Raw genomic sequence first — 27804 nt, 5'->3', positions numbered from 1 at the left:
ATGGCATTTCAGAATCATAATAGTAAAGTTGGAAGGGACCTTGGAGGTCATCTAGTCCAACCCCCTGCTCAGGCAAATGGCTGTCCAGTTTCTTCTTAAAAACTTCCAGTGTTAGCTACTGATTGCTACAGAAGCAGACAAACTTACTTTTTTCCTAAAAAGAAGTGCTTCATCTGCTTTGAGATCTGTATTTTTCTGTATTTTTTTTCTGTAATATTTTCTTTAGAATCTGTCAGAGAAGCAAAGGTCTTCGGCAGTTCAAAACTACCCATTTCACCATCACTTCCATCTTCTTTTTTTCTTCTGCACACTGTCTCTTTAAATGGTTCAGAAGGAAAATATAGAGAAAATAGATAAATAACCCATAGTGTGTGGATGCCTAGCCTGGAAAAAAATGGGAAAAATTCCCTCACAAAAGTATTTAGTTATGCTGAAAAAAAATGAAGCAAGATTTAATTTATTTATAAGAAACACATATTAGGAATAAAGTTTCAAAACACGTGATCTGTAAAAATTTATTTTAGCAGAATTAAGGAATGCAGTTGCTCTATATGTTCACCCCTGATTAAAACCACAATTAACAATATTTGATCAGGTTGATCAATTTGTAACCATGGAAATTGAATTACAATAATTTAAAACTTTTGTATTAAAATGCCATGTTCTAATGTGTAGTATTCCTTTTACCAAGGAGATCATAACTAGTGGGATAAAAATAGTAATAATATAGAAAAATAACAGTCTGTGATAACCAAAATTTTAAAAATACTTCTTCATAATATAATTATCAATTACATTAGCAATAGTAAGGACTGAAAATCATTATTTCTATAAGTCATTTATCAGTCCAACTAGTTTTCCATAGAGTCTTAATTTGAATGAATGTCATCTTTCAGATATGGATAAGAGTCCATTTGTTCATAAGCAAATAAAAATTATGCATAATCAGTTTGTTGGTGTTTTCAGTGCTACAAAATACACAAGTATTTTTCTTGGTATTTTACTAGAAAAACAATTACCGTAATACTAAGAAAAATACTTTTATAGAATTGATAAGCAAATAGTTAAAATATAGACATAAAGATTGACTACCATATTTTTTTCTGATTCCCTTAAGTATTAGCTCTGAAATATTTGGTTAGGCATCCAGTGAAAGGAGCTTACAAGCAAGGAATATAAATATTGAAGACTACTGAATAAACAATTCCAAATATAAAATACAATATAAAGAGGCATTTCCAAAATAACCAGAGTCAATAGATCAGTAACAAAGTTTGGTGATTAAATGGCCATTCTAATCCTATGAGCAAATAAAGTCATTAACTCCTATTTCCTCACACCCTGGTTGGTACCTCTTTACTCTCCTACCATCGGGTAGGAGATCTAGAAATATAGCCAGCCACACCAACAGGCTGAAGAACAGCTTCTATCCATGGGCTGTCAGGCTCCTGAACGGGAAATAACTCCATGTATGATTGACTTGCGAGGCTGGTGTGTTGTCCAATTAGCTCACATGGTGCAACAAGATGGTGGGTTTGTTGTCACCATGAGTTGGGGGGGCACAAAGGGAGACTCAGCCAATCTCATTGTACACATGTTGTACATTGATAATAAAGGTTCATTGATTACCTATTAAATAAATAGTAATGTCAAATCTCATTATGTTGGCACAATTTTTCTCTAAATGTTGAGATTAATTTTGAAATAATTACTTGCAAAAATATAAAAAAAATACTTTTGGGAGCCAGATCTGATAATTTAGACATATTTATTAGGAACGTTTCATATATCTCTTGGTACTAAAGGAAATAACAAGTAGCTGATTTTATTTCTTCTGATTAAACAAAGTATTATTGTATTTCAGCAGGTGGCAGCATCTGGCCAAATTTGGTCTTGGAAAGGAAGTAAGGTTGGGTCTTGATAATACTTAGGTGGGACAAACCCATCCATGAAAAAGCCTAAGGAAAATTACTTTGTAATTTTTTAAACAGGTAAAGGTTTCAGAAACAAACCAAAACAAACAAAGAGCAAACTCAAGCCAGCTTGTATGTTTTGGTAGAGTCATGATGCAGAATATGTAGTTACCACCATTAGATAGGACAGGGGTAGGCAACCTTGGCTCTTTTATGACTCATGGACTTCAACTCAGGAATTCTGGGAGTTGAAGTCCATGAGTCATAAAAGAGCCAAGGTTGCCTACCCCTGAGATAGGATATTGATGAGTATTAATAATATATACTGGAACATGATTGTCACTCATCTCACGTTTTGGAAGCAGAATTGTTTTCCTACCCTATTCCTTCCATTAATACATTTAAACATTTTGTTTGTATGACTTTTCCATACAGATTTTATGACTAGATTGGGAAAAAATGAACTAGATTAAATTAATAATTAGGATAAAGCAACATGGAAATGTTACAAGTGCTATAACATCTGCTTCTCAATGGACTATAACTAGAAAGTTGTCATATTCAGGTTTAAATACTGTTTTATTGGTACATTATTTTGCTCCAAATACAAATACTTTGAAGTCAATATGTTTAGTTTAGTTTAGTTTTATTTGATTTGTATACCGCCCTTCTCCCTAGGGACTCAGGGCGGTTCACAGGGCATATATAAATAACAATACAATACAATACAAAAGTTAAAAAAAAGATTAAATCAATGCCCAGTTAAAACAGTAATACAATTCTAAAACAACAATTTAAAACCCAAATCCCCCGTCAGGCCAGACCAGCTAATTCGAATAAATGGGTCTTCAGGCCACGACGGAAAGTTTGGAGGTCTGATGCCATCCGGAGCTCCACCGGCAGTTGGTTCCACAAAGCCGGGGCACCCACAGAGAAGGCTCTCCCCCTGGGGGCCGCCAGTCGGCATTCCCTGACTGGAGGCACCCTGAGGAGGCCCTCTCTGTGGGAACGCACAGGGCAGAGGGGAGTTGACGCCGGCAGCAGGTGGTCCCCGAGGTAACCCGGACCTATGCCATGTAAGGACTTAAAGATCATAACCAAGACCTTGAACCTCACCTGGAAGACAACTGGTAGCCAATGCAGCTCGCGGAGCAAAGGTGTAACATGGGAGTACCGGGAAACTCTCGCGGCCGCATTCTGTACCAGTTGGAGCCTCCGAGTGGTCTTCAAGGGAAGCCCCATGTAGAGAGCATTACAGTAGTCAAGGCGAGAGGTCACGAGCGCATGAGTGACCGTGCACAGGGCATCCCGGTCCAGATAGGGCCGCAACTGGCGCACCAGGCGAACCTGGGCGAAAGCCCCCCTAGTCACGGCCACTATATGATCTTCCAGGGTAAGCCGTGAATCTAGGAGGACTCCCAAGTTGCGAGCCCTATCTCTTTATATGTCTTTTTACAATTAAGGAGTTATCTTTTAAAGACATTGTATCAGAAGAAGAACATATGTTTATTTATACTACTTGTCAACCTTTTCACTAGGATTATAGCGTGGACTATATTTATCATCTTTTATGTTTGTACACATAGATGGTTTGAGACTCATACAATGCATATTGAGTTTTCAATAACAAGAAAGGACATTTATCCTTTGAACAAGTCACTATGGTATTATTATCCTCCAATCTCAGCTCTTAACTTTTCTCTTTGTGTCAGTGACATTTTGTGCAATACATATTGTTATGTATTGGGCTTGCTTGTTAACACCATGTGGTAATGGCTGGTAGGTTGCTAGAGCAGGGAGCTAGCTAACGGCTCCCAGCATCTCAGACAACCCATCTCCAGCGCTGCTGTTGGTTGCCCCTAGGCAGCAATAGGTTGCTTCAAACCTATTGGCCGCTGCCTAGAGGCCAAGGTATAAATTGCTGCAGCTGCAGCCCTGTTCTTTAGTTCAGATCCTGCAAGAAATAAACCATGTTCTTTGCAGAACTCACTCGCCTCGTCTTCATTCCTGCACAATGAACCCAGTACACAACCCATATCACTTCCCAATATGAAATACAGTAAAATATTTTAAAAATTTTAGATCGTATAAAACAAGTACATTTATTTGCATATGTGTATGTATATTCTCAGTGATATGGGAAATAGGAATTACCATATTTTTCCATGTATAGGATGCTATTCTTTCCTGCAAACACCCTGTTCAAAAATCAGGTGCATCTTATACAAGTGCAGTGTCTTATACACGAAGAAATATTGGTAACCTCCATAGCCCAGGGCATGCCTGTGTGGGTTCTTTACATGCCACTGCCATGCCGCCTGGTGTAGGTGTCAAGCTCCTGTGGGCTTGCCACTAACAGGAGGGGGGAGGGGCAAGATCATCGGATGGCGGCGTCTGGAGGCAATGGATGGGACTAGCAGCATGGATGGCAGTGACAGCCCTTTCCCTCCCTCGTACCTGTGTGCTGGCCAGGGACCCTGTGGAACACAGCTGCGAGGCCATCCTGCTCAATAATAGTGGCTGGCCAAACTTCCTGATTTGCCAGCTCAGCTCTTCAGTGCTCCACTGAACAGCTGATTGGCGTGGACAAACGGTGGGGAGTTTAAAACCTGCCTTCGCTTCCCTTGTCTTGCTCATGCCGGTTTGTTTACCGGGGTCAGAAGTCTGCTGCTGTTAACCGACTATGCATGCTCATCGTGCCAGATGCTAGTTATGGGGGTGGGGGGGTGGGGAAGGGGGGTGGGGCCGGCTGGGAGGTGTCTATTTAGAGTGCTGGGAGACAGTTGCTCCCAGCACTGACTTTGTTTGCTGTAAGCTTGGAACTCGCATGCCAGAGCGTATTATACAAGGGTGCGTCTTATACATGGAAAAATACAGTAACTATAAAGTGACTATTTATATTTATATTGTGCTAAAAATAGGTTTCCAATAAATGTATGAAAGCTCTATATCTATACTAATTTTAAAGTCAGTACCAACTTTCTCAACTTTCCTTAAAGCAATTTTGCACCATCTTTGTAATACCAACTACTTATTTTTTGTATCTCCGACTACTTATTATTATTTTTAAATATCATTATCCTTTTGATCTAAAATGTCTTCTATTTCACCTTTAATATATTCTTTTGAGTATGATTTTCTGACGGATGTGTCACACATTTTTTATTCTTCTGAAGTATTAACAATATGGAGCTTTGCAAATGAATGTCTTATTACATATACAAAACTGTTTCAAATGTGACATTTTGTAAAATGATAACTTTTCCATGTAAGGAAATATCTGAATTATGTAATTTTATGTATATATGCATGTATAATTGAAGCAAGAAATGTCATAAAACAAAATTATTTTCTAATAGTAATATTATTCTTTTTTTAGTAGTGTAATTTTGTAAAACAAAGGTGATATTGATTTTATATAATTTGCAACCAATATTTTTACATTATGTTTTCTATTTATAAACAACAAAACCAAGTTTGAACTTGAAAAACATACCATACTAATAAAAAATATTCCAGCACAAACAATTTAAAGAAGGTATCTGAAAATGCTTTTGGAATCAAAAATTATTTTGTACAAATACCTTAAATAACATGTACAGTTTTATCATCAGTGTAAAATAAAAAAGGAAATATAGGAAGTAAACCCATAGCATGACAATTCTATTACATACAAAAACGTAAGATTTCATCTCTAAAAAATGTATAGAATGAATATTAAATTCAGTGTGCTTAATACCAAAGTAAGAAGGCAAAGAATTAAAAAATGCATCATCTTGCACAGAATGTACAACTTAGCTCTTAGTTTTGAGGATTGTTTAGGGTCATTATACAGGACATTTTATATGTACTCTTGGTAGTAACAGGACTTGTATCATAGGGTTAGGGTTAAGGCTAGATTAAAATTAGTATATTTCATTCATTTGAGGAAATTGTGAATCTAGGTGCTATGTCTCAGAATGCAATTCTCCTATTTCACTGATTATATACTACTTTGAAATACTTGTAATTAGGCACCTTAATATAGACAAAGTTGGTTCAGAACTGAATATATTCAATAAATCCTTAGATATATATCGATACATTTTTGATCTGATAATTAAGGGGGAAAGTTAATAACTAAGACTGCAACTCTAAAGTTATTCAGTATGTCAGAAAATCCATTTATTGTATTCAGTATGATTTCTTAATACAGAACTTTTAAAACTGTGTGGATACTTTCAGTTTGCATATTAAACTGGTAGCTGTGGCACATGTCCTTTTGGAATTCATAAAGATCAAATTAATCAAGGAATGCTGAATGCACCTTGGAATAAGATCACTAATCTTCATGCTCTTCAAATCATGCATAAAAGGTAAAGCCTTCAGGTCAAGCTGAATTCCGGATGCATTGCTAGAAACAGTTACAGTTTTTGTAGCAAAAGTATGTGTGTTTCCAGATTTATTTTTATTTTTAAATCTCTTAGTCTATTTTATGGTCCTGGAATTCTTTAGCTCTTTCCAATCCAATTAGTAGGCAGGTTCAGTTCAGCCCAGACAAAATCATGCATATGGTTCATGCATATGGGAAAGCATAAATATCAGAGTCAAAACCATATAATATGTATTATTAAGATGCCCATTTTGCACATAATGGCCAACAATATCATATTATCTATTGTTAGAATTCTTAGTTGTTTTTTAAACCATAATGTAGTCATTCTTCTTTTTTATGACTAGTTTTCATACATCTCCAAAATGATTGAATTTCTTTTTTAATCAATAAATTTGATTGAAAGTGTGGAGCTAGTTCTCTGCGTGTGGTAGCACATGAGCATGAGCATCAATCAAGCAAACTAGCAATCTTAAGCAGCCAAACCACTACTCTGTAGTTTTCTGGCTAATGTACCATTGCCATATGCTGAATAAATAATAATTGAAAGAAGATGATTACTATAGTACCTTCTTCATATTGCTAATTGTTTCAGGAGATACGTGTATATGTGATATTTATCTGCTGTATTGGATGTAAAGTGATTGCACTTGGACTTATGTTCAACATACTTTCACCATAAAACTGGGTTCCCCAGTATGCTTGGTATACTAGTACACCTTCAGGTACATTCTTGGATTATTTACAAAACATGATTCTTGCTTGTTTCATTTTTGTCATTCCTACTCCCCACCCACCCCCCAAAAAGCCAGAGAAGCTTGAAAATAAATAAGGCATTCTTAAAAATATAATTGATGCAGGTCTGACACATTTTTGCATCAAATTGCAGAAATGCCATCAAAATGTTCTAAAAATCCCAAATGTTTCCATGTTGACACGAGAAAGTAGAGAATGAATAAATAAAATAAAGAATAAAATGAATGAATGTTGAGTAGAAGTGATTGAACTTGATAAACTCAAGGTTTCTGAGGGCGTTTCTTTCATCTGAATTGGAACTACCTGTCAACCTCAAGTCCATGGTGAATAATTAGTGTTAAAGAAGATAGCTTCGTACCTTTACATAAAATTATTTATACAGGACGTGGATTTATGATTTATACCAGACAACTAGCAAGCTGTATTTTAACAATTTCAGAAGAAATAATAATAATAATAATAATAATAATAATAATAATAATAATAATAATAATAATAATAATAATAATAATAATTTTTTTTTGCCGGCTCCAAAGATGGCGGACGCGCTGGGGAGAGCTCCGTAGCCCCCAACGGCAAGGCGTCCCCCCAGGAGCCCCCCAGGGATGTCAGCGGACCCCTGGGGTGGGGCCAGAAATTCAGGCAGATGAGCTGGGCAATGGTACCGCCCGCTGCCTCCCGAAACAGCTGCAGGGGTGCCGGGACATCTCCGCCTCGCCACCTGGGCCGTTGGCAACCGTTATAAACGGGGGCCAGCGCCTCTGCCCTGCCTCTACCTCTGTTCATGCTGCCGGGCAGGGGCGGCGTCTCCGCGGATCAGCTGTGCGGCGGAGGCGCCTACAGCGGCGATGGCGACGACTTCCAAGCTCCAGCTCGGTCGCCTATTTGGGGAGCCGGCAGCCACGATGGCAGTGGTGGCAGGGCTTCCCCAGGCCCGCCCCCTGGCCCTTGGCAGGCATCCAGGAGGGGCCGGAGGCTCTGCTCTGCCCCGGCCCCCTGATCGGCTCCTGATCGGCTCCCGGGCGGCAGCGGCGTCTCCGCGGATCAGCTGTGCGGCGGAGACGCCGGCGGCGAGGACTACAGCGGCGACTACAGCGGCGATGGCGACGACTCCCCAGCTCCAGTTCGGTTGCCTAGTCTGGGAGCCGGCAGCCACGATGGCAGTGGCGGCAGGGCTTCCCCAGGCCCGCCCCCTGGCCCTGGGCACGCATCCAGGAGGGGCCGGAGGCTCTGCTCTGCCCCGGCCCCCTGATCGGCTCCCGGGCGGCAGCGGTGTCTCTGCGGATCAGCTGTGCGGCGGAGGCGCCGGCGGCATGGATGACAGCGGCGGCAGCGACGACTCTTCTTTCCCAGCCTGGTCGCCTATTCAGGGAACCGGCAGAGACGGTGTCGGTGGCGGCAGGGCCTCTCCAAGCCCGCCCCTGGACCACGACAACCATCGCAGCCATCCAGGCGGGGCCGGAGCCTCTGCTCTGCCCCGGCCCCCTGACCGGCTCCCGGGCGATGGCGGCAACATCTCTGCCCTGCCCCAGCCCCCCCACCTGTTCGACTCCGGCGGCGTCCCCAAGCGACCAACGGAGGCGCTGCGGACCAGCTGGGTAGCGGAGGCGGCGGCATTGTCGGCAGCGGCGACGGCGAGTACCCCGCGGGGCCCTAGCCTGTCATCTCCCCACGGGCCCGAACACCGGCGGAGGCAGTGACGATGGGGTGCCTCTAACCCGCCCCCGAACCGCGGCAACTGCTGCAGCCATCCGGAGTGGGGCCGGTGCCTCCACCCTCGGCTCCCTATTATGCCTCCCTGGGCAACAGCGGTGCCAGGGATGATCAGGAAAGACCCCGCGGATCAAATGGATCAGCTAGGCGGCAGAAGAGACAGCCGCAGCAACCGCCCTGAGCAGGACCGGAGTCGTTGCCCTGCTTCGACCTCCTGGCCTACTCCTGAACAACGGCGGCATCTCCCTGGGATCAAGGAGATGCCGCAGACCGGCTATGTGGACCCAATCGACCACCACCGAGGGGCCTTGACAGCGGCGCTAAACTTCTCCAGGCCCCGGTCAACCAACTCACCGAAAACCCCTCGACGACAGCACCTAGGTGCCGACGGTATCTCCGTGCCGATCAACACCCCTAAAGGCGCCAGGATGCAGCTGACCGTTGGAGATGACGGCAACTAGACCACCGAGGCCATCAACATCTGGCCTCCACCAGCTCCGAACCCCCCTGCCCTCCCTCGCCCCACAGGACATGATGGGCCTGGGTGCAAGCCACGGTGGCAGAGTGGCCTGTCCTACACCTGCAGCCCCATAGAGGTGAGAGCTCTATGGGGTATGCCTCACCCAGAGTGGGTCCTGGACCACCCCCAGAAGCAGAATCACAAGCCCATCGTGAGAGGATGGGGAGTGGCCTGCTTCTGGGGTTCACCCAACCAAGTGGCAGTGGCTGGGTGACGGTCCAGATACCCACCTACCCGACTAGACCCTCCTTCTAATGCTCCACCCAGGGGACACCTTCACAATGCTCCCCAATGCACCCTATGCGTCTTCAATACTCTTGCATAGATCTACTCGCCCTCAGGAGCTCCCCCCTCTCCTGGGTTCGTCCTGCCTTCAATACATCAAACCTCGATGACGGGCCCGACCATTGGGCCTCTGAGAGATGGCCAGGCAGGGTCAGGGGCCTCCATCACAAGACCAACAAGAGGCCCCTGGTTAAGTTTCTTGTTAAGTTTTTTGTCGGGTTAGGGAGGGGGGCGGGAAAAGAGTATGGCTGCTCGGGGAAGGCAGGCCTTCCGGGTACCATAACGCAGGCCAGGCCTACGACCATTCGCGATGGTGAGAAACGAGGACCAGTCGCCGACAATAACCAATGGCGTACTGACGAACATCCTATTCCCAGGATGGTGGGGAACGGCAGAAGGTGCACAAACAGAGGGCCGTATCGTCACCGGGAGTGTCATCTCCGCTCTGTACAAGCGGTGAGATGCTGCGACCCTCTGTACTTCCCCGGAGGACCCGGGAGCGAAGGTGTGCAGCCTCCTATGCTAAGGCTGGTCTACCTGAATGCCAGGTCCGTAGCTAACAAGGCACACCTTGTTCGTGACCTAGTGGAGAGCGAGCACGTGGACCTGGCTTGCATCACGGAAACCTGGCTGGGCCAAGAGGGTGGTGTCCCTCTGGTTGACCTCTGCCCGCCAGGTTTCCAGGTGCTGCACCAGCCTCGGACCCATGGGAGGGGCGGGGGAGTGGCAGTTATCATCAGGGAATCCCTTAGCCCGCGAGAGATCACCGTCCCTCAGATGGTCGGGTGTGAGTCTCTCCTACTGAGATACGGCCCGGGGGCGCAGTTGGGCCTGCTGCTGGCATACCTACCACCTAATCGTGCAGCGGCAGCCCTGCCCGAGCTACTCGATGCCCTCTCAGGGTTGGTGGTTGAATTCCCAAGACTCATGGTCTTGGGCGACTTTAACCTACCGTCCCTGGGAGGATCGTCCGATCTGGCTCGGGAGTTCATGGCTTCCATGGCGGCCATGGACCTGTCGCAAATAATTTCTGGACCCACTCATGAGAGAGGCCACACCCCAGACTTGGTGTTCTTGTCTGGACGGTGGCGCGATGATATCGGTGGGGGTGCCACGACTGTTATGCCCCTGTCATGGACCGATCATCACCTCGTGCGGCTAGACTTCCCCTTTGCCACCCCCCGCCGTGGGTGCGCGGTGCCAACCAGATGGTACCGCCCTAGGCGCCTAATGGACCCTGATAGGTTCCAGGCAGCGCTTGGGGACGCACATGCACTCCCTGCTCACAGCTCGGCGGATGCCTTAGTGGAAGCCTGGGAAAAGGCAGCCACGGAGGCTCTGGACCGAGTTGTACCCTTGCGGCCTCTGACCCGGCGCAGATCCCAGCGAGCCCCATGGTTCACCGCGGAACTCCGGGAGATGAAGCGTCGGAGACGGGGCCTAGAGAGCCGTTGGAGATCCAGTCGATCCGAATCCGACCGATTGCGATTAAGAATCCTCACCAGGTCTTATCTCGCTGCGATAAGGGTGGCAAAATCCAACTACTTTTCCACCCTCATCGCGTCCGCAGATAATCGCCCGGCTGCCTTGTTCAGGGTGACTCGCTCCCTACTGAACCAAGAGGTGAGGGAGGAACCCTTGCAGGGTCGAGCCGAGGAATTTGGTCAATATCTGCTGGATAAAATTGCTCGGATCCGAACCGGCCTGGACTCCAACTGGGCTGAGCTGGAAGAACAAGGCATGGACAGTCTTGTCGACGTCATCTGGGAGGAATTTGATCCTGTGACTCCTAAGGAAGTGGACAGGATTATGAGGAGGTTGAGCTCCTCCACATGCTTACTGGACCCGTGCCCTTCCTGGCTGGCATATGCAGCTCGAGAGGGGACACGAGGCTGGTTCCTGGCGGTCATCTCCGCTTCTTTGAGTGAGGGTCACTTCCCCACCGCCTTGAAGGAGGCGGTGGTGAGACCTCTCCTCAAGAAGCCCACCTTGGACCCATCCTCATTGAATAACTTTCGTCCAGTCTCCAATCTTCGCTTCCTTGCGAAGGTTGTTGAGAGCGTGGTGGCGCACCAACTCCCTCAGATCCTGGATGAAGCGGTTTATCTAGACCCGTACCAATCGGGCTTCAGGCCGGGCTACAGCACGGAGACGGCATTGGTCGCTGTGATAAATGATCTCTGGAGAGCCCGGGACAGGGGCCATTCCTCTGTCCTAGTCTTATTAGACCTCTCGGCGGCTTTCGATACCATCGACCATGGTATCTTGCTGCGACGCCTCAGGGGACTGGGAGTGGGAGGCACGGTTCTGCGCTGGTTCTCCTCCTTTCTCCAGGGTCGCTCGCAGTCGGTGTTGGCAGGGGGACAGAGGTCGACCCCGAGGCCTCTCGCTTGTCCCTCAGGGGTCGGTCCTCTCGCCTCTCCTGTTCAACATCTACATGAAACCGCTGGGCGAGATCATTCGCAGCTTTGGAGTAGGGTACCATCAGTATGCTGATGACACCCAGCTTTTCATCTCAACTCCAAACAACATCAGTGATGCCCTCGACGTGATGTCCAGCTGCCTGAAAGCGGTCTGGGAATGGATGGGGAGGAACAGGCTTCAACTGAACCCGGACAAGACTGAATGGCTGTACGTACCGGCAAGCCAGGATACTCAGAACATCCCATCCCTTAACATCGGGGACAAGTTACTACCCCCTGTTGATAGGGCCCGCAACCTGGGTGTCCTCCTTGACTCGCAGCTCTCCCTGGAAGATCACATAGGAGCTGTGACCAAGGGGGCCTTCTCCCGGGTTCGACTAGTTCGCCAATTACGGCCTTATCTGGACCTGGATGCCTTACGTACAGTCACCCATGCCCTTGTGACCTCTCGCCTAGACTACTGTAACGCTCTCTACATGGGGCTGCCCTTGAGATCCACTCGGAAGCTTCAACTGGTGCAAAGTGCAGCGGCACGGACACTCTTGGGAGCCTCCCAATACTCCCATATCACACCTCTCCTCCGTGCACTGCACTGGCTTCCGGTTGCCTTCCGTGTGAAGTTCAAGGTGCTAACAATGACGTACAAAGCCCTACATGGCATGGGTCCGGACTACCTACGGGAGCACCTTCTGCCAATGTCAGCACCCCACCGTCCTGTGCGCTCCCACAGAGAGGGCCTCCTCAGGGTGCCACCGCTCAAGGAATGTCGGCTGGTGGCCCCCAGGGGGAGGGCATTCTCAGTGGGTGCGCCAGCCCTCTGGAACAGCTTACCAACCGAAATCCGGATGGCCCCCGACCTCCGCACCTTCCGACGCGAATTAAAAACTTACCTGTTCCAGCAGTCCGGCCTGGCCTGATAGCTCTAATTGGGGTCCCAGTTTGTATTTTACTATTGTTTTTTCACTATTGTTCATTCTGTATGCCCACCTTATTCTGTACACCGCCCCGAGTCCCTCGGGAGAAGGGCGGTTTATAAAAACAAATAAATAAATAAATAAATAAATAAAATAATAATAATAATAAAACTTTAAACTCATAGAATGTCTTCTTTTAGTACATTAAATGTTGAAATATTACACTTAGAAATAATTGTGCAAAAGTCTGCTTGCTAGGAGAAATTTAACACATATAAAAATTTGCAAAAGGTGCTCCTAAATAGTTCCTAGTTTCTGTAGATGATTAACTCTAATCTGATACATTTCCAACATCAGCTCCTGAGGTCTTGGCTGCCTTTCAAACAAGAAATATACAGAAAAATCCCTTTACATTATTGGGAACCACTTTACTGTACCTTTTCAGCATTATGAAAATGGTTTACCATTTGAAACCACTTTTTAATAGATATTCATCCACCACTACCTGAAACAAAACAGTACATCTTTTTTAAAATCTACATTATTTAGATTGATTAATCCATAAATCCAAAATTAAAGAAAGCCACATAGAAAGTCTTATCTTAAGGCTTATAATAAAGGAGAACATGAGTGTCCTTTTTCTTGTTTTATACTAAATAGTCAAGACTATTACTCCACACTTTTATGAAGTTAGGTAGAAAAAAATAAACTGCCTGTCAATCTTATTGTTCTGTGCTAATAAGTGTCTAGATATAGGCATCAGGAAAAGATACAGGCATCAGGTAACAATACTGAAAAATTCAGTACTTCGGTAGAATATTTGCCATATTCTGTGAGATCTTTCACAGAGGCTGAAAACCTTAGCAGTAAGGGTATAGATTCACTGAATTCATAGAGAGAAAGTTAGATCTAGTGGTTAAGACCTATAAATATGTGATACAAATACATGCATACAGACAGACCTCCTACATCTTTGTATCTTAATTGTCACAGTTTTCCCCAATGAGAAAGACACATCTTTTCTGTAAGTTTGTTTTGCATCTCTGTACCCCCATGATACATTTTTGTAGCCATAGTAATGTGTCTTTGGGTGTATTTGTGTGCAAATGTATGAGCATATATTGTAATGTGGATTATACTATTGTGTGCAAGAGGACATAGGCTCTTATGCAAGCTCTCAATTGCATAAGTAATAATACATGAGTTCTAATGCTATGAGTTCTGATGGGAGTTAATAAAAATTAAAATCAGAAATATAAGATACTACAAATGACTATATTTTCATTTCTAATAAAAAAACTTTCTGGTGAAAGACTTCTTACATAAAAAATTAAAATTCAAAAATATTTCACAAAATACACATGTTTTTCATCCTAATGTAAAACTTATTTTCAATTAGTTATTTTAGAGTTTTAAAACGACATCATTTTGCCAGCAGTACAAAATTGTTCCCTGATATTTTCTGTCATATTAACTTGGAGCATATTAATTTTGAAACATTTTTACCAACTTTATTGTAAAATCTGTGTTTTGCAAAATTATTCCTGCTATGTAGCCTACTTTATTTCTTAAACTCATTCATCATATTTTGGTATACTGAATTACGTATCCTTATACAATAATACTTCATTGTTCAGTCACCCCTGCTAGATAATTTCCACTTTCCTCAATTGTTTCCCCCCAGAAATGTCCTAAGAGCTTCGACAGAAAAACAAATTTGGATCTACTTATATGATAGGACAAAGTAGATAGTGCCCTTAATGACCTTGTAATTTTTTCCATTGGGAACAGACACAGTGTAGATAAAAAGATGCATACTTCCTTAAAAGCATTTTCACTTACCTTTAAAACAATTTGCAGCTGTATTGTTGAAGACCAGATTTAGCAGCAATCACAGAGGCAATTTTTGCTGCTTAAAACCACCCAAGTGCCTCTAAAAGTTTCTGAATGGTCCAACATAGACATTCCAGTTTCCAGATACAAGATTTAGATCTAACCACTGTCCCTAGAGATGGCAGAATAATATAATAGTGCAGAATCTCTTGAAGGAAACTATAGAGATTTCAGCATTACTTTACCTAGATAGGATGTTCACATTGTCCAATGTATCTCAACCCATGTTTCATGTGTTCTTATGTGCTTATGTTCACTGGGGAGTTTGTCTATGTATTCATCAAAAAGATAACCCCCTTTTCTTAAATGTAGCATGAGACTGATCTATTTTTATTTTCAGAAATATTTTAAGCATAATTTCCTATTGCTTGATTATTGAAAAATGTAAAACATCACCAGTCTGTTCTGAATTTTCCTTCATTATAGTTGTTACTTTAAAAAAATGTTCATTTGTTCTAAGTGTGAAAAATAAAAGTACAATTCTGAACTTAATCATATTATTAAAAAACACAATCCTATTACGAAAACAACTAAGCTTTACAAATACCCTAAATTTTGTGACATTTTAATATTCCAATTAAAATAATTCTATTAAAAGATTGGAATTGCTTTGATAAGGATAATCCAGTTGATCAAAGGATTAACTGTTCAAAGTTGTACCATCTGGAAGTTATTCTCCTAACAACTACATATTGTATAATAAGGCATCTAGGAGATACTAAATGTAACAGACAGCTGCACGGTCCCATGGAATTGACCCCTCGCCAAACAAGTATGAAATTCCTCTGAATATCTTAGCCTAAAATTAGCAGCTTTAGACTATTTGGCTTCATAATGTAATATAATGAAAATAACAGCACAGAGATATTTTAAACAAATACATTCTGATAAAACATTTACTGCTTTTGTTTGTGTATTACTTCTGAAATACTTTTAATTTCAAACTAGCGTGTTTTACAGGGCAATTGAGATGTTGCTTTTGTTTTTATCAAAAACATACTTCAGGGCATACTTCAGAAAATCATATTACAGGGCCCCGTGAACTGCTTTTTCTTTTTCTTTATAGTGTACATCTTTACTGAAAATCAATAGCTTTCCTTTCTCTTTAGGAAACCCATGTTTGAGTGATTGAATAAACCATGTTTCCCTCCGTCTCTCTCTGTTAGAAAATCTAGCCCCTGGATTACAATTTCTCCAATCATTTCCATGGATCAGAAAGTATTCCTAACCAGAAAAATAATAGTACCAATAATGATACTAGTGATGTTAGATATCTGGAAATCTTGGTACTACATTAGCTATTTATTTTACTTTCTAACAGACAATATTCTATCTGAAAATTTTTCAGGGAACAGTTCCCTCTTTGAAAATATTATCCATTTGAAGGGCTATAAGAAGAGCAGAGGCCTTGATGAAGCTACCTATAAATAATATCTGTTTAGCCAAAACCTTACCATAAACCTTCTCTGGTACATACCATATTTCTAATTTAATTGCATTTTTCCCCTAATTATTGACTATTAAATAAAACAGCATATTCAAATTTCATGCACAACTATGATATCTGCTTAAGCAATGCATTAGTCTAGCCATCATACCTGAACGCTTACTTCCCTCTCTAAGAACTATTGTGTCATAAAATTTACTGAGGGAAAATTGAAAACTTGAGACTTTGCATGCTGTTGTTTAGCAAATATAGACATTTGCTAAAAAAAAAATCTGTTTCAATTTATTCCAAACATTTAAAATATGATGTGCTAAGGCTGAGGTATTTTAATATTATGTAAATTAAAACCATAAATATATTCAGGGAGATGCAGAAAGCCAGATTAAAATACTGAAACTATAATTTTAGGAAATATTTTTTGAAAGTTGCAATATTAATTGATCTTATTTTTCCCAAATGTAATTATCATAAAATAGATAAACAATGTAAAACCTGGGATAAAATTAAATTCTCTTTAGGGTCCGCCCCCCAAAATTTACTGTGATGGAGTGTGACAATTACTCTAGGAGACAGAACTTCAGCTTAGAGAGTGGTCAGACAAAAGATATCTCAGCCAATGGATAAAATAGGTCACAAAAGGCATTTGTTGTTGTTGTTAGTTGCGAAGTTGTGTCCGACCCATCGCGACCCTATGGACAACGTTCCTCCAGGCTTTCCTGTCCTCTACCATCTTATGGAGTCCATTTAAGCTCACGCCTACTGCTTCAGTAACTCCATCCAGCCACCTCATTCTCTGTCGTCCCCTTCTTCTATTGCCCTCAATCTTTCCCAGCATTAGGCTCTTCTCCAGTGACTCCTTCCTTCTCATTAGGTGGCCAAAGTATTTGAGTTTTAGCTTCAGGATTTGGCCTTCTAAAGAGCAGTCAGGGTTGATCTCCTCTAGGACTGACCAGTTTGATCGCCTTGCAGTCCAAGGGACTCGCAGGAGTCTTCTCCAGCACCAGAGTTCAAAGGCCTCAATTCTTTGGCGCTCAGCCTTTTTTATGGTCCAACTTTCACTGCCATACATTGCAACACAAAAGGCATAGTTTCAGATTTGCAAAGAATGGGGACATGGAATATTTACAATAAATGTAATGCTTTTGCTTTCTTCTTTTCAATTACTTTGAAGGACTGATGCCAATCTTGCAAGTCTAAAAGGTCTTCCCTTGGCTTGCCTTAAGTTTCCAGAGAACAAGGGTGAGTAACTTCTGGAGCATTTTCCATACATCCCTTCCTTCTGTTGCCTGAGATATTTGTTGTCTGACCATTGTCTAGATAGACTGCATTTCTTCTTTCTTCTTTCTGTTTCCCAAGGTTATTCTTATAGTCCTTTACACTTATATTTAAATTAGAGTATACTTACAGAAAAGAACAAGAAAATAAAAATCATAATGATAGTTTTTAGTCGAAGTATTGGCAAATGACATATACAGAAACAAGAACATGTAATATCTCTACAAATAATATAATATAATAAAAATTGACTAACAGATAACATAGGCAGTAATTAAGTTCTCTGCTTTAATTCTGTGAAGGTTAGGATAAATTAGCAGAGCCTGCTGAACTAATTAACACAATGCAAAGGACCCTTATGGTCTTGCATCATCCTTATCATTTGAATAACCAATAAAAGCAGTGTTGCAATCTTGTAGTAGAGATACTTCCCCCACATCCTGATAAGCCATGGAGTTTTACTACCATAGGGCAGCCAACTCAAGAGGTATAATATTTTTTTTTCAGATGTCAGAATAGAAGATGTCTGCTAGATACCCCAAATTACAGGTTCAAGTGGTTTTGTACAAGTTGCATTTCAGATTAATCTGGATAAAAATGTATATGATTGCAAATTACTGGTGCATCAATTTAAAATTTCAGATTACAAAGTTTAACATTCCTAGATTTAAGCATTGGTAGATGCAGGGCTTTTTTTCTCATAAAACGCTCAGAATGGAGTTCCGGCACCTTTTTTGGATGGAACCTTGTAGGGTAGGCAAGGTGGGTTGTATGATATGTGTGAGTTCCGGCACCTTTTTGTTTTACAAAAAAAGCACTGGGTAGATGTCAACAGAATTTTTGTCCATCTGCCTTTGCTATCCCGTTTTTTTCTGTTTTTAACTTTCAAGAATTTATTTGTATAAGAAAATGCTATGGAATGTATATAATTAAAAGAAGAGTTACAGCACTTCAAATGCATATTTGAAAATATGGGCATGAAGAAGGTAATTTTGTGAGCACAACTGCAATTTACATTGGTGTTTCTGCTGAACATTGTATTACATCGATACATAATTCTCCAGATACAGATTATCAAATCACTGCCTACACTGAATGAACATCTTGCTGACATATTCGGATAAGGCTCCGTACCTTCCATATATCTCAAATAGATAAACAAGAGATTCAGCTGTTCTACTAATTTCCTGCACTGGAAATAATTAACTCTAGTCTGCAAATGCATGTTCAACAGGTTGCAGCTTCCATAATTACATCTATGTGTGTCTACAAACTGACATTTTAAATCAATATGTTAGTATTGGACAGCAATAGTGATTAAATGATGTAATTCTTTACTTTTAAAAGAAACATATATCACAATTACATATCAAAATTGAATTCATTTTTGTTGGAAGTATTGTGAAATGCCAATGAGATACAATATATGTGATTTCTGTCTTTGGAGTCTACTTCCTCCATACAGAAAAAAGAGACACTATATTATAATTGCAAAAATTACACTTTCAAACAACATGTTGAGCAAACCTATTATAAATTCAGGGTCATACAATCAACGATAAAATGAAGTTAAATTCCCTCACTCCTGGATATGAATTAGTATCAGCACCAGTTATTTAGAATATTCAAAGTTAGAATGGTTAGTTGCAATTAAGTATGCCCTAAGATACTTAAAAATATACTGAAAACTGCTAAAATTAAATTAATACCAAAGCAAAATTGTTTATCAGGTTGAAGAGAAATGATAAAATCCTAAAATGATAAAAACATTCAATATTAAACTGTCATTTTTCCATTATATTATTAATATAGCAACCAAACCTTGATTTCTTTTTTTAAAAAGGACTTAGGTACTACAATAGATTATACACATTCTGTTCCTTAAAGCTTTATTGTGAGCAAATGAAACATTACAACATACATGAAAAACTAATCATAGCTCTGTAAGTATCCATGCTGTGGTACTAAACCAGAGCACTTTTCAACATGTATGATAATACTGCTTTTTAGAAAGTTTAGAAAATCAGTGAACTCAATATGTATGGATTCTCACAGACTAACTATGATTTTTCAGGGAAAAAATCAGATATTGTCCAGCACTAAGGCAAGTCTTTATATAGTTAATAATAGACCATAGAGATTAGGGTTTTTTGTTTGTTTGTTCGTGAGAATTAAAAGGATTATCTTCTTTCTTTATAAATATATTCACCTAGATTCTTTTTTAAAAAGATATATTTTATGTTAGTGAAAATTTTTATCTTCATATCTTAATATGAAAACTAGTGGCTCATAGCAATTCATTTAACAACACTACATGTTTAAGCTGGAACTATTACTATTTAAAACATTAAATATTTTTAGTAGATTTTGTTCATTTCTAAAAAACTAGAAAACGATTTTTGAACAGCTTTTAACCTGATATCAAAACTGATGTTATACAGCCTGATCAGTATTTTTGAAAATGTCTTTATATTAAATACATTTTACATTTGTATCACCAAACTTTCATTTGTTCTCATTCAAAGATTCGGAGAGAATAGTATCATTTGATGACAGACTCTCACCCAAATATAATTTATATATTTGCTATCAGGATGAGTTAAACTTCTTTTTCATGGTTCCCTAAAAATAGATCACTTCCCCCATAGAAGCATACTATGAACCTGCATTTTGACTTCACAAGGGAAATACAGCTTTTGTTTTATCATCTAATATGGCAAGCATGTGCGATCACATCGTCACATATGCATATACATTACAAAATGTATTGCAGAAATAGGCCTACCGTTTTCCTCATCTGATTTATTGTCATTGTCAGAGTCAGTCAGGGTAAGGGCAGAATTTTCACGGCTTGACAGACCAGAGCTCCGCCTGGATTTAATCCCTCTCCCCCAAAGTCGAATGGCATGCTCGGGAGACATTCCACCCTCTGTATCTGAGTCAGCATCAGACCCAGTACTGAGGGAATAGCCTTGCTGAAGGATTCCTATATCTGAACAATAACCACTTCGGTGGGGGGAGGGCTCACAAATTCCTAGTTCAGCAAGGGTGAAGTTAGTTCCTAGGAAAATATGAAAGAAAAAAAAGAGAATTAAAAATCGGAGAGTGTTGGGTTTTTTTAAATTTAACTGAAAATTTATTTGAAAAGAAACTAACAGTCCTTCATGCAGAATTCACTATGTAGGCTGCACAGATATCAGTAAGGGTATTTAGACAGTTCAGTAGAAGACGTAACTTGTATTGGAAAGAAATACCTTGATAAGAAGTGGGGAGAGAAAATGAATATCTACCTTGGATTATGGCTTTTATTGTAATATTACTCCCTTTTGTGGAAATTTAAAAACATTTTTTTCTATGAATTCCTAGAGGGGTGCTCTAAAAAGTTATGTTATCTCCTTAAATACAAACAACAAAAAGAAAAAAAAACAGTCTCCCAACATGCCATGTGTACATTAGTAGAGAAAGTATCATAATGAAATGAACTAGATATTAATAGTAAAATATAATACAGAACTGAATTTTCTTGAAGTAGATATTAATTTAGCTTATATTATTTAGTATATAAAAATGTCCAACATCACTGAGCTTAATTGGATTCTAAATATACTTCAAAACAATATATAAGTATGATTTTAATTCATGTTATTCAAAGTATTTTGGCTAGAACGTACTTTGGGCTTTGTTCATATTAGTTTTTGTTACAATACTATAGGAGAGTATGAGTGTATTTGTCCCATACGTAGCATGTATAGGCAGATCTATTTTGACTTAACTCCAGTAAAAGATTTCTGAATCAGTGTCTCTAAAAAAAATATTCAAGAGTTAGCTCACATATCATATGAAACCATGGCTTTCTTGCCATAGTTATTCTGTAAATCATATTATTACCAAGATTGGCATGGCATGATAAGCTGTCAGCTATGATTAACACACTGCAGTGCATGGGGTCATACAGCATGCTAAACCCAAACTAAACTTATATATAGTTTAATAAAGCATGAGAACCCAGCCTATCGTACATTAGTAACTATTTTTGAATTACATATTATTTGGGGGAGTACAGAACAACAGAAACTACAGTATCCGATTCTTCAGGTAGAGTGGGATTTTCTCTTTCTCTTTTCTTTCAGGAGCATCCTGTCCTGTCACCACAGAACAGTTTCAGGAAAAAAATCATAATTCTAAGAAACAAATTTTATGAATAGGTGAAATAAAGATGAATAGTTCAGAAAATCTAACAGTTTTTAATAAAACAGGCTATATGAAAAAGTGCTACTTAATTTCTTCTGATAAAAGGATGATTTTGCATCCTTTGAAATAGAGTATATATTGCCAACCTAATGGTACCTTTAAAAAGAAACAAGAAACCTGTTTACTTTTTAAAGTAGCTGGCCACAATTCATCTCAAAATATGTTTGTTTATACTTCTGATTACAGTGGAATTGCCCATCAGTTAGTTAGAACTGAAGAAGCTTCTTGGATGAGAAACAAAATGTTTTCAAAGAAAAACAAACAAACAAGAAAATCCAGTTGCCTTTTGAAAAAAGCTCCTTTGGGACAATCATGACCTGGATGATTGAGAATATACATACACAACTAGTTATTTATAGTATTCTCAGCGGGGTTTTTTGTTTTTTGTTTTGTTTCATAGAACGCCCAGAATGGAGTTCCGGCACCTTTTTTTGGATGGAATCTTGTAGGGTAGGCAAGGCGGGTTGTATGACATGTGTGAGTTCCGGCACCTTTTTTTTTTTTTACAAAAAAAAAAGCACTGATTCTCAGTGATCGTCTCCATTACTACAGTTCACAAGCATTCATACCCATTCTATCCAGCTTCTTCAAATTTCAATTTTCATTTTCAAAGAGTGGCATGAAGAAAACTTTGTATGAACAATTCTGGTCTTTGTAAGAATAAACACTTCATGGCATCTGAATATCATTTCCAAGTGGCAATTTCCACTGCTTGTTTTGACCTCACATTGAGTCTTAACTACTAATTTGATGTTATTCCACAGTTCCTCTGATTCCTCATCAATGAGATTCAGGAGTTCAAAGTGATTCCTGATAGTCTCTTTGAAATGAAGAATATACTTTCAGTATTATATCATGGAACTGTTGGGCTTTATCTTGACTTGGAACTTGCCTTTGGGTAGTTCATGAACTGTTCCAAGGTCAGCCTTTGACCACATCTTTGCTATTCCAAATATATTATTTGTACCAATAATATATTTGACTTTGTGGGCTCTATATGGTAATATCAATGTAAATAGGGATTGTTATGATTGTTTGAAGACTCAAAAATTTATATTGCCACGAATGTACAAAAGTTTATATATCCAGGTTAAGGGTCCCATGAACTGCAGGCCTGAAGCAGCAAAGAGTTAAAAATCCCCTATATTTAACTTAATATACATGAATGTGCACATACAACAACTAGTTAGATGGCATAGCTACCTAAGCTTTATTAGATTTGATATGCTATATGGGATCAGACATGAATATTAATTGTATGGAAATTCACCAGGATATCCCAAACAGTTGAGAACTTGAAACACATACAGAAGAAAGCAACTGCAAATCCAAGGCAACTGCATGGATATGTCTATCAATTTATAGCTGGCTGAACAGAACTTGAAAACTTTTTAATGGCCTTTAAACCAAACCTATGAACAACCCTAATCCCAAACACACTTGTACTTTACCACAGGAAAATACAGAAAGAGAAATGGTTTTGGAAAAGCAGTTTGATATATAGTCAAAAATTATTTCTCTTTATTTATTTCATTTTAAAGCTGGGAAACCTTAAGACTAAAAAAAATAAATGTTTGTATAAAAATAAATCAGCAAATTCTTGCTAGGAAATTCTAACACAAGACACCTAAATGAAGAACAAGCTCTCATTGATAGAAAATTCTACAACAGAAAAAATACATCAAACAATGGAGACTTTGTGTTATAGCTGTCAATATCACTATTCTATTCATAAAACTGCTGCGAAGCAGTGGGCATACAGAATAATCCATCCATGAGAGGTTTTCCCCACCTGTTTTCTTTCTAAAATGGCTTATTTAAGGATGCTATGTTCTTATTCTTTTCTGTAGCTTGGGTAAATTATTGCTTCACTCAAAGGAAGGTTCAAATGAATACAGGTTTACTGCATGCTAACATGGTCTACAAAAATCTGAACTACTAATGGTCAAAGCAAATTGGCAGTAGATAAGGCTCAATACAATTCAAGGCGGGCTGGACTTGTGGGATCAAAGGCACTCAGGACTGATGCCACACTTGACCCTCCCTTGGCTAAGTCTGCTCATCTCTTATAGTTAATTTCTTTATAGACAATGTGCACACTTTAAGTTTTGTACAGAAATGAATTGCCAAAAAAATTCTGATAGTGTAATTTTGGAAGATAAAGAGATAATGAGTGCACAAAGGCTTGAAATTCATTTGTACAAGATATACCAATGTCTTTATTGCAAATGAATGGCTATCCAAAGATAACAACACTGAAAACTAACAAAAGTTTCACCTTCTCTGCTAACCCAATATGTGTTGCACACAGATTATGAAATCACTCAATACTATTTAACTGATCAACAAGATGTTTTCAATAATCATATTTTGAGTCTGAGTTTGGCATTGGAATACATTTTTAATGAAAGAGAATAGTCTTGGAATAGATAAACTTCATGTCCTTTCTTCTTTAGTTCTCTAAAAAGCATAGGTTTTTTTTTTTAAATTTCTGAACATTCTATCCACCAGCATCCTGATTTTACACTTTGTGGTCACATTTAACATTTTAGTGTAATATTTCACACACACACACACACACACACACACACACACACACACACACACACACACTTTTTAAAAAAATATCTCTTATAACTCATATATTTAGAAAGTCATAGAAAGAAAACAATAGAATGAAGGTGGTGTTTTATTCCATCATATTTTATCTAACTTTGACTTAACGTTTTAAGAATATACATTTCTATAATCTTTCTATTTCAATATAGCAAATATTAGCAGTAATATATTACTCTTAATGGGATTTTATTCATGCCTTTATAATGGGAAACAAATTTGTTTTAAATACCCATGTTAAATAACCAGTAGGAAAATTAGAAGAATAAATTTTAAAAATTGCAAAAGCAATGCATGAAGTGAGCTTAGCAATAAACTATAAAAGCATGTTGGTAAAAGTTTATTTGAAAAAAATAAATAAAAAAAGGAAGACTATAGCTACAATAAACGGTGGTGCTTAAGTGGACCTTTCTAATAATAAGAGAATATGGTGATGCTAAAAGTATATTCACACACCATTGGTAACAAAACAAAACATAAACACTAACAAATTACGAACATACTAACTTGAATAAGCTGTTTTCCAAATGAAGTAAAATGACTTAATGAGCTGTAGAATTTAACATCCTTTAAATATTCACATGTTTATAATTTTATTAGTATTTTGCTTTCATGTAAAATGTAAATGATGTCAAGAACAAACTCGATAACTTTTCTTGTTATTTTCTATGTGATCATTGGAACTACAATGAAAAGAACACCGAGATAAAGCACCTACTTTTTCTGCTTTTTGAAAGTTAAATGTTTGGCAAATGCACATGGCTTCCAAAGATATGAAGCTAACTATTAAGCAAATTGAAAAATGCATCAGAATAGAAACACAACTATTTGACCCAAGCTGCCAGTAATCCTGTTCCAGCGTTGGGTGCAGAATTAAATAATGTGTCTGCAGGGATCAAGCTGGCATGAAATACCCACTTTTAATGCTGTTAATGCTAATTCCACACTAATTTATGTTCTTTCTCTCTATATAATATATTTTAACACTCCATATTGCTTTTAATTATAGTTTCCCGGGACTAGGGTCCTTTGATAAATTATATGAAATTTATTATATAGATATACATAAGGTTGCATTGATAAGATGGTTGGTCATGAACAATTAAAAAAAAACCTCCTATTTTAAAAGGTTTAGCTAACCGAGAGTATTAATTTCACATTGATATTTGTCAACATTTACATACAACTGTCACAAAAAAAGCAACCTGAGTATTTACTGCCTCAGCAGTATACATATAGTTGATAAAATAATTTGAGACAAATATTTTTTCAGTAACACATGGCAGTCAAATAATCATTTTCTGCGACTCATTTGGTTGAGAGACACAATCCAAAAATCTGTTTAATTCATATAAAGTGATGCATGGAAAATGCCCACTTAAATAATGTACATCTTTAAAATAAGTCAATAAAGACTACACAATTAGCATTTTGTGGCAAGATGGTCAGCAAACAAATTTAATAATAAAAATGATATCGTCATGCAATTGTTCAAAAGAATTTGTGATAAGAATTCTATGCATCTGTATACTTAAGATTGTTTTATTATTATTTTAGCATTCTCAAAAAGAATGGCAATCAATTTTTAAAACATGATTTTGAAGTATGCAGTTGATAATAGGGTATATTTTAAATACATTTTAAATTCAGATAAATAGTTTACTAAAATTTCTTACATTCTATTTTTATTTTTTTCCTATGTTTACATCTATGTAAAATAATTATTTACATTCATAACTTCCCCACCACCACCAATAGAGCACTGATTGGCACCAACTCAGCCAATTTAATGTAAGCTTGAATATTTGCACAGATGATTTATCTGCTCTAAATTTAACAATTATATGTTTATTTGCTTTATATATAAATGACTGACATCTGAATATACAGAAAAGAATATAGACAATGATACAAAAAATTGTCCCTCTCTTTAAACAGAACAGAACAAAAATCATTTTAAGGAATTCCCAATATTTGCTAAATACAATAAGAATTGGATACCAAGAGTGTATATTCCTAGACTAATCAATAAAGATGTGTATAGGACAGGAAGGCCTGGAGGAAAGTTGTACATGGGGTCATGACGGGTCAGACACAACTTTGCAACTAACAACAACAACAACAACAACATAGATATACTTAAAGAGGTCAAACCACAGTTCCATCTAGAACAACAACAACAACAACAAATAATAATAATAATAATAATAATAATAATAATAATAATAATAATAATAATAATAATAATAATAATAATAATAATAATAATAATAATAATAAGAAGAAGAAGAAGAAGAAGAAGAAGAAGAAGAAGAAGAAGAAGAAGAAGAAGAAGAAGAAGAAGAAGAAGTTGTTGTTGGAAGGGACCTTCTAGGTCATCTAGTCCAACCCCCTGCTCAGGCAGGAAACCCTATACCATTTCAGACAAATGGCTGGCCAGTCTCTTCTTAAAAACTTCCAGTGTTGGAGAATTCACCACTTCTGGAGGCAGGTTGTTCCACTGATTAATTGTTCTAACTGTCAGGAAGTTTCTCCATAGTTCTAGGTTGCTTATCTCCTTGATTAGTTTCCATCCATTGCTTCTTGTCCTGCCTGTGTTGGCTTTTTTGGCAGCTGCAGCACACTCCTGGCTCATATTTAAGTGATTGTCCACTAGGACTTCGAGATCCCTCTCACAGTTACTACTATTGAGCAAGGTACCACCTATACTATACCTGTACATTTAGTTTTTCTTGCCTAAATGTAGAACTTTACTTTTTGCACCATTGAATTTCATTTTGTTAGATAGCGCCTAGTGTTCCAGTTTGTTCAGATCCTTCTGTATCTTCTGGAGTGTTGGGTATTCCTGCCATTCCTGGTGTCGTCTGCAAATTTGATGAGTTCCCCATCTATCCCCTTGTCCAAATCGTTGATGAAGATGTTGAAGAGCATTGGGTCTAAAACAGAGCCCTGGGGCACCCCACTACACACTTCCCTCAATGTAGATGCAGTTCCATTGAGGACCACATGCTGAGTACGGCTGGTCAGCCAGCTACAAATCCATCTGGTGGTGATGCTGTCTATCCCAAATTTTTCTATCTTATACAAATTCATGACTTGTGGGCTACATGTGTCAGTACTTTTATGTGGCCTGCATATGCTCAATATATTTGAACTATGATAATAACAGAATAACAGAGTTGGAAGGGATCTTGGAGGTCTTCTAGTTTTACCTTCAAGCTATGTTAATGAAGAAATAAAGAAATAATAAAGAAATCTGTCTGGAGAAGGCCAGAAATGTAATCCATGTGTTTCAGATAAGACATTTCCTTAGTTCTCACAAAGATAAAGGGAGGGCGAAAGCTCATTTAGTGTTCCGAGATTATTGTAATCTTAAAAGTTGTGTTAGCTTGGACATCTTTGATGTCCTAGTCTGGTCTACTTTGA

General features: G+C 39.2%; 1 protein-coding gene across 3 annotated transcripts in view; it reads right to left on the bottom strand.

Annotated features, from left to right (window-relative positions):
- TENM2 (teneurin transmembrane protein 2) overlaps positions 1 to 27804 on the bottom strand; it is a gene marked incomplete at its 5' end in the record, with an annotated part of 970964 nt that overhangs the window by 897400 nt on the left and 45760 nt on the right. For all 3 annotated transcript variants that reach the window (XM_081316730.1, XM_081316731.1, XM_081316732.1), the window contains one exon: positions 20297 to 20572. In XM_081316730.1, the coding sequence (XP_081172856.1) occupies positions 20297 to 20572 (276 nt within the window). The remainder of the gene's footprint in view (positions 1 to 20296; positions 20573 to 27804) is intronic.

The sequence above is a fragment of the Vipera berus genome, assembly GCF_964194415.1.
Source record: "Vipera berus genome assembly, chromosome: 2".
In the NCBI taxonomy this organism is placed as follows: Eukaryota; Metazoa; Chordata; class Lepidosauria; order Squamata; family Viperidae; genus Vipera; species Vipera berus.
Note: the sequence above shows the minus strand (reverse complement) of the source record. Positions and strands in the feature narration are given on the sequence as shown.